General features: G+C 47.0%; 1 protein-coding gene across 1 annotated transcript; it reads right to left on the bottom strand.

Annotated features, from left to right (window-relative positions):
- Positions 1–6,300: 6,300 nt before the first annotated feature.
- Positions 6,301–10,486, bottom strand: LOC107294367 (SLAM family member 8-like). The gene is made up of 5 exons (XM_015823600.1): positions 10,474–10,486; positions 9,202–9,531; positions 8,421–8,729; positions 7,469–7,585; positions 6,301–6,622 (listed from the first exon to the last, which is right to left on the bottom strand). Exons 1-5 carry the CDS (start codon positions 10,484–10,486, stop codon positions 6,573–6,575), a joined length of 819 nt encoding a protein of 272 aa, XP_015679086.1. The 3' UTR covers positions 6,301–6,572.
- Between the last annotated feature and the right edge of the window lie 1,509 nt (positions 10,487–11,995).

Below are 11,995 nucleotides of genomic sequence, written 5' to 3'. Positions count from 1 at the left end.
TTTTCCTTTCCCCCCTACCCCGAAATAAAATGGAAAATGGATCTCGGAAGAACCAAGCCCACCCCCTCCTCCTCCTCCTCCTCCTCATTGTGGCAGCAGAGATCAGAGGGACCGGACGAAGATAAACCTGGATGTCTTAACTGCGTTCCACCGAGCGCGACGTCACCGGAGGTGGACGGGAACGCCGCGGGACTGCAGCGGTGGGGGCGGCTTGACGCCTTTCGGAGGGATTTAGCGGCGCCTCCTGTAATAAGAGGGCCACTCAGACGTGCCCCGTTGCACTGCTGGTTTCACATCTCTCGTGTCGACAGGACGGAGCCTGAGCCCGCCGAAACCAAGGGTGGGCGAGGGTCTCCGTCTCCTTTGGGGGAAAGAGAGAGAGAGAGAGAACGGGGCAGGGGGCACCGAGGCGGTTCCTCGCTTGGAGAATTTCTCTTTAATTTGACATGGGTAGAGCTTTTTTTCGACTACAATATTTTTGTCCCTTGATTTTTTTTAGCCCCCCCCCTTCCCCTAGAGTGTGTGCTCCGCGCACACCTGTCAAGCTTTGGCCCAGGAAAGCAGAAACGGTCCTCCCCCCCCTTTTTTTTTTTTTTGCAAGCAGGAGGAACAAACGGACCGGAGAGCTTCTATTTTTGTAAGGGGTGGGCGGGCGGGCGGGCTAGCCCAGCGGACGTCCCTGGATCACTTCTGTCCCGGCAAAAGTTTTAGTCCTGTTCTCTTCCCCCCCCCACATCCTCGCCCGTCCAGCCAGCCAGGGGGTGGGGGGGGAGGCGACGGGTTGGGGGGGAACAGGAGGACCGTTGCACCGCTTTGGAACGAATGAACGAATGTCCCGGCACCGACGGAAGCACCTCTTCCCCCCCCCCCTCTCTGTGGAGCTGAGCAATTTTGCACCGTACTAAACCTGTGACTTGAATCTTTCCCCCCCCCCCTCCCCGTGCTTCGTTCTTTGGCTCTTTAACAAAAAAGAAGTTTAAAAAGGAACGTACCCCAAGGAAGCCAGGACGAAGGAAGGACCTCGTCTGGGCTTCATCCGGGGGGGGAAAAAAGGTGTCTTGATGCTGCCCCACTGCATTTAGGGGTCCTGGAATTAAGGTTTTCACTGGTTGGGACTGCAGCGTGTGTGGTTCGTCGGCCCGAATTGTGATTTTTGGATCTCTGGGCCAGCAAAGGAGGGGTTTGGGTCTGGGTGGAACCACACACAAACCCTGGAGGGATTAGCATTTTCCCAGCAGGTTTCCAGTCTTATTTTTTTTTTTTTATTAATCTAATGGACTGAACTCATTCCACCACCACCTCTTCCTCCTCCTTCTCCCTCCACTAATGTTGCTTTGCTCAGATGCTGTGATTTGGGCCTTACTCCTGTTTTAGTTTTGGTTTCTGGACAGAAAGAGGCCCTTCCCAGGTTTTTTTTGGGGGGGGGAGGCTGGGGGTGGATGAGCATTTTCCACTGGGGTGCAGGAAGGAAACATCTTTGAGAAAAAAGGTGTCCATGGGGGGGGGGGAGTCTGTCCCCTATTCTTATAAGTTGCTATCCTTTATGTTTTAGCCATGAAAGGGTTTGGAAGGATAGGGTAGAATAGGACCGGACAGGACAGGGAGTGGGATGGGATGGAAGGGGAAGGGAAAATGGAGGAAAGAAGGACTAAGGGAAGGAAAGGAAAGAGAATGGAAGGAAGGAAGGACTAAGGGAAGGGAGAAGAGGGAGAATGGGAGTAAAGAAGGACGAAGGGAAAGGAAACAATGGGAGGAAGGAAGGAGTAAGGGAAAGGAAAGGATACAATAAACAAAGGATAGGGTAAGGAGTGGGATGGAGGAATAGACGGGAGATGAAGAGAAGACCGTGGGCTAGATAGGATAAGATAGAAAAAGGAGTAGGAGCGGACAGGATAGGATAACCTTCCATGGCCTTATTTCCCCCCCCCTTTGAAATCTCTAGGAATTCTTGACAAACTGACCTCATTTGGGGGGGGGTTTCCCCTGGCTTGGGATTTTCACCCCCCTCCCCACACCTGGGGCAACTGCTTCTGAAGGAGACTGGCTTTTCCTGCTTAAGCAACCTTCCTACTGACGCACCTTCATTCGGTAGATTTTGCATTTCCCCTTTATTTCCTTCTAAAAGCCTGCTGATCTTCTATCACTTCTGTGATACTGACTTTAACCAAAAAAAAAAGCTAGAACTCCTTCCCCCCCCAGAAAGCAAATCAGTCAAACATTTGTTAGTTTGGCTGCTTTTTTCCTTTCTTGCTCTTTTTTTTTTTAAAGTGCTTTCGTTTTAACTTGGATTAGTGAACAGAATTACTACTCTTTGGGGTTAGAACTGGCGTCGGGACAGCCGGGGGGGGGGGGGGGAGAAAGTGTTGATCTCAATAAAAGGCTTTTGCTTAAACACTTCTGTTCATCTGTCCGAAGAGGGGAGCCCCATTCTGTGTCCTCCTTCCTCCCCCCGTCGTAAACCGAGACGGATGGGGTGAATTGGATCTATCTTAGGGCAACCTGGGAAAGTTACAGCAAAGGCAGAAGTCGTAAGCAGGCAGGAAATTCAAAGTGGCTGGGTTTATGTTTTTATTTTCGACTTCAAAACCGTCTGATGTGGAAAGCATAAACCTAAATCTTGGCGTATTTATCCAGCTTCTAATTAAACTCTTTCTGCATTTTGAATGTTAACTACAAAGCCGGCAGGCTTAAATCGTTTGGCATAAGATGGATGCGTCGGGATTCTTAAAGAAGCCACGTGTGCCACGATGTAAAAAAGATGCTGAGACTCTAGAAAGAGTGCAGAGAAGAGCAACAGAGATGATTAGGGGGCTGGAGGCTAAAACATATAAGGAACGGTTGCTGGAATTGGGTCTGTCTAGTTTAATGAAGAGAAGGACGAGGGGGGACAGGATAGCAGGCTTCCAGTATCTCAGGGGCTGCCCCAAAGAAGAGGGAGTCAAGCTCTTCTCCAACGCGCCTGAAGGCAGGACAAGAAGCAATGGATAGAAACTGATCAAGGAGAGAAGCAACCTAGAACTAAGGAGAAACTTCCTGACGGTTAGAACAATTAACCAGTGGAACAACCTGCCTCCAGAAGCGGTGAATGCTCCAACACTGGAAGTTTTTAAGAAGAGACTGGACAGCCATTTGTCCGAAATCTTATAGGGTTTCCTGCCTGAGCAGGGGGTTGGACTAGATGACCTCCGAGGTCCCTTCCAACTTTATCATTATTATTATTAAGCCAGCTGCTGCCAAGTGATATTTGAGAATTGCATGTTGGCTGGGGAATTCTGGGAGTTGAAGTCCACCCATCATGTTAAAGTACATTGGGGAATTCTGGGAGTTGAAGTCCACCCATCTTAAAGCATGCAGACTGTGGAATTCTGGGGGGTCGAAGTCCACAAATCTTTAAAGTTGCCTATATTGAATATCCTTCTAGCTGGAGGGCTCCAACTTTCCTGAATGGATTATTACATCTGCATTTCTAAAAGCTGGTTTCTGCTGAGTTGTCTGGCTGGGGGTGTGTCTCTGTGTAGAAGTTTCTGCCTTTTTAAAGATCTCCGTTATTCCTTTGAGGAAATATATTCTGCTTTTTTAAGATTCCCCAAAAATATTTCTTTTCTCTGGCTTGTTCCCACACACCTTCTTAGCAATTTTGGGTTGCAAAGGGTGACCGCTTTTTTTCCTGGAGTGTCTCAGGGTGTGTGCATGTGTGTGTGTGTGTTGTTTCCACGTGTGCCCAGGGATAAGGAACAATGTGGAACTGTGCTATCTATGCACACTTAAATTTGAATGACATTGGACGAATATGTCTTCCCGTTGCCAGCAGAGGGCGCTTTTGGCCTATAAAATAATACACCTATTTAATATCAATAGAACAAACGAAAAGCGAAACTTTACAGCACTTTGTTGGTGCTAATTTCTTCGCAATTGCACGGGTTGTTGTTTTGTTTTTTTGCCCTACACATCACTCCTGGTTCTTTCTTGGTGAGAAGCCAAGGAACCAGCTTTTGACAAGACAACCGAGGTAAGATTTGCTCCGGATCACCATGGCTATCTAAAGCTGGATCTAGAAACTGTTTGCAAGAGCTGAAGCAGCTTCTTGGAGGAGAAGCGAAACGGCTTCAAAAGAAAAAACAAGAAAGTCCAGTTGCCTCCTGAAAAAGCCTCTTTGGGACAACAGGGACCTGGAGGACACAGAGCCTCCGTAGACATGTTTGCAAGAACAGTTTGTGCTGTTTAAAACCCCTTAATTTTATTCTCCGAGGAAGGGCCTCCCACGAGAACATGCCAGATTTAAGTGTGCAAGTGATTTTTTGAGCGGTTGCAACAGGGTGGGTGGGTGGGTGATTTGTTAGTCGGTCCTAAGTCGACTATTTTTCCTATCAGATATGAATTATCCAGCAAGGTTTAGGGTAAATGGGTTTGAATTTCGGCTGTCTGGGCTCTGAGTGGAGAGATTTTAAAATTATTAATGGAGTGGAGTGGAGGAGTGGGATGGGATGGGATAGAAGAGAAGAGAAAATAGAATAGAATAGAATAGAGAAGAAAAGAGAAGAACAGAATAGAATAATAATAGAATTTAGATTAGAATAGAAACTGGAAGGGACCTTGGAGGTCTTCTAGTCCAGCTCCCCCGCTTAAAGCAGGAGAACCTATACCAGGGGTAGGCAACCTTGGCTCTTTTATGACTCATGGACTTCAACTCCCAGAATTCCTGAGCCAGCATAGCTGGCTCAGGAATTCTGGGAGTTGAAGTCCATGAGTCATAAAAGAGCCAAGGTTGCCTACCCCTGACCTATACCATCTCAGATAAATGGCTGTCCAGTCTCTTCTTTAAAACCTCCAGTGATGGAACGCCCACGATTTCTGGTGGCAAGCCGTTCCACTGGTTGATTGTCCTCACTGTCAGGAAGTTTCTCCTTAAATCCAGGTTGCTTCTCTCTTTTGATCAGTTTCCAGCCATTGTTTCTCGCCCTTCCCTCTGGTGCTCCGGTGAACAACCCGGCCCCCTCTGCCTTGTGGCAGTTCCTCAGATCCTGGAAATATTATCTGACTGGGATTGTCACTTAACAGTCTTGGCAAAAACAGAAGTAAAATTGGCCATGACCTGCTTAAAAGCTGCTTCGCTTAGCGATGAAAATTCTGCTCCCAATTCTGGTCATAAATAGAGAAATAGCTTGGGGGTCCCATAATTGGGAGTTCCCAAATGAAAGGATATTTTCTTAGTTTTTAAATGCCCTCTTTTAAAGCCAGTAGATGGTGCCATTTTGCAACAAGAAAATGAAGCTTTGTTTAAAAAAACAACACAACAACTGGAGGTTTATTTGACCTTTGGAAATAAACGCGAACATTGCAAAACTCAAAAGTGAAACTGAGCATGTGATAGGGCAATTCTCTGTCTCCTTTTGTGAAAGTCCCAAGGTTGGGGATCTGAAAAGTATTTCCCCAGCCAGCTTCCCAGGAAAAGAGAGAAAGAAAGAGAAAGTTCCATGTTTATTCCCTATAAAAATAGCCATTTATTGACCTAACAGCAGATTAAAAGAAGATGGGAACTGCTAAGAGTTTTGGCTCAGAAATTAAAAGGTTGTGTGGCCTGTTCGCAGAGTTGAAGGGCAGTCTCCAGCTCCCCAAATTCTCAGCAGCGGCTGTGCCGGTTGGGGCAACCTGGGAATTATAGTTCACAATATGCTGGTCTATGACTGTAATAAGGATTTGAGTGATTGTAGTTCACAGACCTGAAGGACAATCTTTGGTTCCTCAGAATTCTCAGCAGCGGCTGTCTTGACTGGGCAACTCTGGGAATTGTAGTATCGGCACCCAGAGGACAATCTTCAGCTCCCAGAATTCTCAGTGGTTGCTGTGCTGCCTCAGGAACTCTGGGAATTGTAGTATCGAGACCCGAGGACAATTTTCAGCTCCCAGAATTCTCAGTGGTTGCTGTGCTGCCTCAGGAACTCTGGGAATTGTAGTATCGAGACCCGAGGACAATCTTCAGCTCCCAGAATTCTCAGTGGTTGCTGTGCTGCCTAGGAAACTGTGAGTTGTAGTATCGAGACTCAGAGGACAATCTTCAGCTCCCAGAATTCTCAGTGGTTGCTGTGCTGCCTCAGGAACTCTGGGAATTGTAGTATCAAGACTCAGAGGACAATCTTCAGCTCCCAGAATTCTCAGTGGTTGCTGTGCTGCCTCAGGAACTCTGGGAATTGTAGTATCAAGACTCAGAGGACAATCTTCAGCTCCCAGAATTCTCAGTGGTTGTTGTGCTGCCTCAGGAATTCTGGGAATTGTAGTACCCAGACCCAGAAGACAATCTTCAGCTCCCAGAATGCTCAACACTGGCAATGCTGGGTGGAGAGCTCTGGACGTTGAGACTCACAACTGGACAGTGGCGGTCATCTTTCAAAAAGTCCTTCCAGCCGAATTCCAAGCAAACCATCACCTCCAACGTTCTTTAAAAAGTCACAAGAGGGTAGCAGGGAAGTTCTTTTCCACCAACACAACTTTTCCCCTCTTCTCAACATCTTCCATAAAGTGCCTTCCACCTTCTCAGCCGAAGCAACCCGAGAAAGATCCGCGTTTCCCATCCATTAAAGCTGGATCGACTCGCTTCCAGGAACCATGTAGAACATTTTCTTCCCTACAAAGACATATTAACATCTTGTATTAGGGCATTTTGTATTATTTCCCCTGCAAGGAATTGGTGGCTATATAAACCATGATCAATAAAGAAAGAAATTGGGAGCCAATCAATCAATCAATCAATCAATCAATCATCCAATCAAATTTGATGAAATGACATTAGGAAAGAGGGAAGGCCATTGCTAAACGCAGGCCAGCCCTTCCATGTTCTGGATACCAGGCTTGATGGCATTTGTAGTCCTCTGGAGATGCCCACCCAATGAAGAAATCTAGAGGTAGTCCTCAACTTAACAACAGGTCATTTAATGACCATTTGAAGTTACAACGGCATTGAAAAAGTCGACATGGCCATTTTTCACACTTAGGACCATTGCAGCATCCTCGTAGTCAAAACAGCCAACACAATCCTGGACTGCATCAACAGGCATAGAATCAAGATCACATGAAATTGTTTTTTAACTGCTTTATATTGCACTAGTGAGGCCACACGTGGAATAATGTGTCCAGTTTTGGTCACCACGATGTAAAAAAGATGCTGAGACTCTAGAAAGAGTACAGAGAAGAGCAACAAAGATGATTAGGGGACTGGAGGCTAAAACATACGAGGAATGGCTGCTGGAAGTGGGAATGTCTAGTTTAATGAAGAGAAGGACGAGGGGGGACATGATAGCAGCCTTCCAGTATCTCAGGGGCTGCCCCAAAGAAGAGGGAGTCAAGCTGTTCTCCAAAGCGCCTGAAGGCAGGACAAGAAGCAACGGATGGAAACTCATCGAGAGAAGCAACCTGGAACTAAGGAGAAACTTCCTAACAGTGAGAACATTTAATCAACGGAACAGCTACTTACCCGAATGCTGTTTGTAGCACACGCACGAAAGGACAGCCAACAAGAAGAAGAACGAGACCACTGGGATGACGATCAAGAGGAATTCCCTGAAATTGTATGTGGTCTTCTTCTCACCTTCTGGAGAACATGGAATAACAAGAGTTGGAAGGGACCTTGGAGGTCTTCTAGTCCAGGGTTCCCCAACCCCCAGTCTGTGGACCAGTATCGGACCGTGGCATGCCAGCACACAAAACCACGCTCCTTCCGGTCCGTGGAAAAAGTCTCTCTCCACGGAACTGGTCCCTGGTGCTCAAAAGGTTGGGGACCTCTGTTCTAGTCCAACCCCTTGCTTGAGCAGGACACCCTACTCTACCATTTAAAACAAGTGGTTCTTCTTAAAGTCCTCCAGTGATGGAGCACCCACAACTTCTGGAGGCAAGCTGTTCCCCTGGTTAATTGTCCTCCCTGTTGGGAAATTTCTCCTTAATTCCAAGTTGCTTCTCTCCTTGATTAGTTTCCATCTGTTGTTCCTCGTCTTGCCTTTTGGTGCTTTGGGGAATAGCTTGACCCCCTCAATGGAGAAGCCAGATTCACTTAACAACCGGGTCACTAACTAATCAGCTGCAGTGATTCACTTAAGAACTGTGGCAAAATGGGGCAAAACTCATTGGACCCCTGTCTCCCTCAGCAAAAGAAAGTTTGGGCTCAATTGTGGCCGTACGTCAAGGACTATCCATATAGTGCAATCTTGGCTCTTTTATGACTGGTGGACTCCAACTCCCAGAATTCCTGAGCCAGCCATGCTGAGGGGAAAGGGAAAGGTTTCCAAGCTGAGCCATGCTGGCTCAGGAATTCTGGGAGTTGAAGTCCACCAGTCATAAAAGAGCCAAGGTTGCCTACCCCTGATATAGTCCCTTGCGAAGGGACCGGTTGAGGAATGGGAAACAGGTTAACCCCCAAGTTGGCCACGTACCTGAACGTCGTAGACAGGAATCCTGGAGCTCAACCACCGCTGATTTGTGGATTACAGGATTGGAGGCCGTGCAGGTGTAGCTCACCTGGAGAGCTTCCTTGGGATCCAGTTGGACCCGTAGCACCTGGCCCTCCTCCGTGCGCCAATGTTTCGGCCCGGGGTTGGTCTTCTCCCCCAGCCCTTCCCACTCATAAGTGACGTTAGTCCTGCTGGCCGCACGGCAACTCAGAAAAAGTATGCAGGTTTCCGAGGAGGCATTCGCATCCTTTGCTTCAGGAAACACCCGGATAACTGGGGTAGAAATCGTATCTGGAAGAAGAGAGGAGAAAAATCAGGTGAAGGGGTCATATTTTAGTTCCTTCCCTGGCTCCCATTTCTGGGTTAGGTTTGACCTGGAAAACAAAACAAAACAAATGCACCAACACTGGAAGTTTTTAAGAAGAGACTGGACAGCCATTTGTCCAAAATGGTATAGGGTTTCCTGCCTGAGCAGGGGGTTGGACTAGATGACCTTCACGGTCCCTTCCAACTTTACTATTATTATTATTATTATTATTATTATTATTATTATTATTATTATTATTATTATTATTATTATTATTATTATTATTATTATTATTATTATTATTATTATTATTCCCCACCATGGGATTAATCCAGGTCGGAGATTCTAGACGGGAACCAAAGGAACAGACCTTTCTTTCAAACCAAAGAGTAAAAACAGATGAATCAATAGGTCTTCTAATCTGACTGTGCCCTTTTTTGGGATAGCACAACGTACCAAAAACCTTCAGCTCGAAAACCTGTCGTTTCATCTGTCCTGTGGTGTCCACCAGGAGGACGGAGAAGACCCCAGCATCTTCTAAGTCCACCGGGTTGATCTGTAAGGTGAAGTTGTCGTGGAGTTGAGTCCTCCCGTAGAAACGGGACCGATACTGGATCTCTGGGGTTCCCTTGAACGAGGTGGCCACCAACTCTTCGGAAGGTGTCAAGGAACGCCAGATGATCTCCCGGATGTGAAAATTGGGAGGGGGGCTCGCTTTGAAGACAACAGAGCCCCCCGCTACTCCGACCACCTGCGCTGGTGTGTAGGCCCTCGACAAGAGAAGAGCTACAAGAGAGAGAAAAAAATATATCTTTACATCAAAGGCGCGTGGAATTCTTCTTCTCTTCTTCTACAATAAGGAGACCTCGTCTTGGTTCAGGTCTCCAACTCTGGGATCAAAGAAATCTGCCAAAGAAAGGTAGAATCACGGCTCTGGAAGGGACTCCAGAGGTCTTCTAGTCCAACTCCCTGCTCAAAGCAGGAGCCCTCTTAGACCAAGCACCTGAGGGCAGAACAAAAAATAACAGGCGGAAGGTCATTAAAGAGAGAAGCAACCTAGAACGAAGGAGAAATTTCCTGGCAGTGAGAACGATTAGCCAGTGGAACAGCTTGCCTCCAGAAATTGTGGGTGCTCCATCACTGGAGCTTTTCATGAAGAGATTAGAGAGGCATTTGTCTGGCACGGGATAGGGTCTCCTGCTTGAGCAGGGGGTAGACTAGAAGACCTCCAAGGTCCCTTTCAACTGTGTTATTCTGTTAGCATTAAGGAGAAACTTAATGCTATGACAGTGAGAACGGTTAACCAGTGGAACAGCTGGCCTCCAGAAGTTGTGGGTGCTCCATCCCTGGAGGTTTCTAAGAAGAGACTGGACAGGCACTTGTCTGGAATGGTAGAGGTATAGGGTCTTCTGCTCAAGCAGGGGGTTGGACTAGAACAGGGGTCCCCAACCCCCGTGCCGTGGAGCAGTACCAGGCCGCGGCATGCCAGCAACCGGTCCACACAAACAAGCAAAGTCCCATCTGCAGGATGCAGGCAGCACAAAACCACGCACCCTCCGGACCGTGGAAAAACCTCTCTCCATGGAACTGGTCCCTGGTGCCCCAAAAGGTTGGGGGGGCCTCTGGACTAGATGACCTCTAAGGTCCCTCCCAACTCTGTTATTCTATATTCAACCAAGGTGCAGTTAACTGGAGTCTACCCATGTGTGTTTAAGCGATTTCTCTTACCTGAAGCCAGCATCCATATAAGGAGGACCCAACCCATCCCAGCTCCGTTCTGGAAGACAGCAGAAGCCGAAAAGGCATCAGCAAAAGAGAAAGTAGATGTCACATGATGAAGCCTGTTTGTTTTTTCCCACAGGAAATCCCCTTTTATCACTTAAGGAAGAATTGGGGACTCCCACGGATAATCTTTGGCGCCCCGTTGCAGAAAGCAGAACTGGGGGAAAAAAAAAAAAACCTGGAGGCTGATCTACAAGAAAACTTTGCAAATTCTGATAAATGTTTTTGTTTTTTTCTGCTCTGGTAAATTCCCAGGAAAAGGGAATCGAGCGATTTCAAGAAAGCACCCCCTTTTTTTTTCCCCTGCCCTGGAAAGGTTTAGATTTAGCCTTGTGACCCGAAAGATAGGGTAGGACGGGGCAAATCTAACAGAAATAAAACCCAGGAAAATAAAAATAAAATGAAATGAAATAAAGGAAGCCAGCCCAAATAAGAGTAAACAGAGAGGGAACAATGTTACTAAAATCTGGTTTAAAAAATAAATAAGATGGTCCTTGACTTATGAACACTATTACTACTACTACTACTACTACTACTACTACTACTACTACTAATAATAATAATAATAAGTTGGAAGGGACCTTGGAGGTCATCTAGTCCAACCCCCTCCTCAGGCAGGAAACCTTATACCATTTCAGACAAATGGCTGTACAATCCCTTCTTAAAAACTTCCAGTGTTGGAGCCTTCACAACTTCTGGAGGCAGGTTGTTCCACTGGTTAATTGTTCTGCCTGGATAGGTTCAGAGCGATGGTGATCGGAGTACCCGGATCCCCATAATTTGGAATTTTAACGGGAGGAAAATTTTCCTTAGGATTGTCTGAATATCGCTTGGAGGATTTTACGCAAAGCTAACCTTTGTGCCAAGTTTTCACAACTCTTGTAACGGCTGACTTGAAACCGGATTCGAGTCCTCACTCGGGCTAGGAGCATGATCAGGCTGGGACAGGAAAATCTAGCCCCACCGCCCGCTTTGTGTCAACAGTTGGCAAGTCACTTCCTTTTGGCAGCACGCCTGCTGTGTAATGCACTTTGCCACATGTGAGTCCGTTGCATACGGCCAGCCAGAAAGGAGAGCAATAAACAAATGCAGGAGCGAGATCCAGTACAAAACTGTTTGCATTCCGAGGAAATGGTTGAGAAGGGTTTGTGGAACTCCCTTGGCTGGGCGCAGTCTACCTTAGCTGCAAAAAAAAAAGAGGCATGAATGAGGACAGGAATGCTGGATCTTGGAAGAGGGGGACGGAGGGGTGAACCTCCCTTTCACACATCCCCTGCTTCTTAGTATAAATCTCTTCATCTGTCTCTTTTACGCAAGTGTACTGTACATGCATTCACACCTGTGAAAGACAGGCGGGCATTGAATAAAATAAACATGCTGGCTGGGAGATTCTGGGAGTTGAAGTCCATCCATCTTAAAACATGCTGGTTGGGGGATTCTGGGAGTTGACGTCCACCCATCTTAAAGT

The sequence above is a fragment of the Protobothrops mucrosquamatus genome, unplaced genomic scaffold (assembly GCF_001527695.2).
Source record: "Protobothrops mucrosquamatus isolate PMUCROS unplaced genomic scaffold, P.Mucros_1.0 scaffold1928, whole genome shotgun sequence".
NCBI lineage: Eukaryota > Metazoa > Chordata > Lepidosauria > Squamata > Viperidae > Protobothrops > Protobothrops mucrosquamatus.
This window is presented reverse-complemented; position numbering and strand designations above follow the sequence as displayed.

What these genes read in the sequence shown, in the direction of transcription:
- LOC107294367 (XM_015823600.1), bottom strand. An exon ending in TTTCGAGCTGAAGGTTTTTG is followed by an intron (nt 8,730 to 9,201) that starts GTACGTTGTGCT and finishes CTCTTCTTCCAG; the next exon opens with ATACGATTTCTACCCCAGTT. An exon ending in TTCCTGTCTACGACGTTCAG is followed by an intron (nt 7,586 to 8,420) that starts GTACGTGGCCAA and finishes CATGTTCTCCAG; the next exon opens with AAGGTGAGAAGAAGACCACA.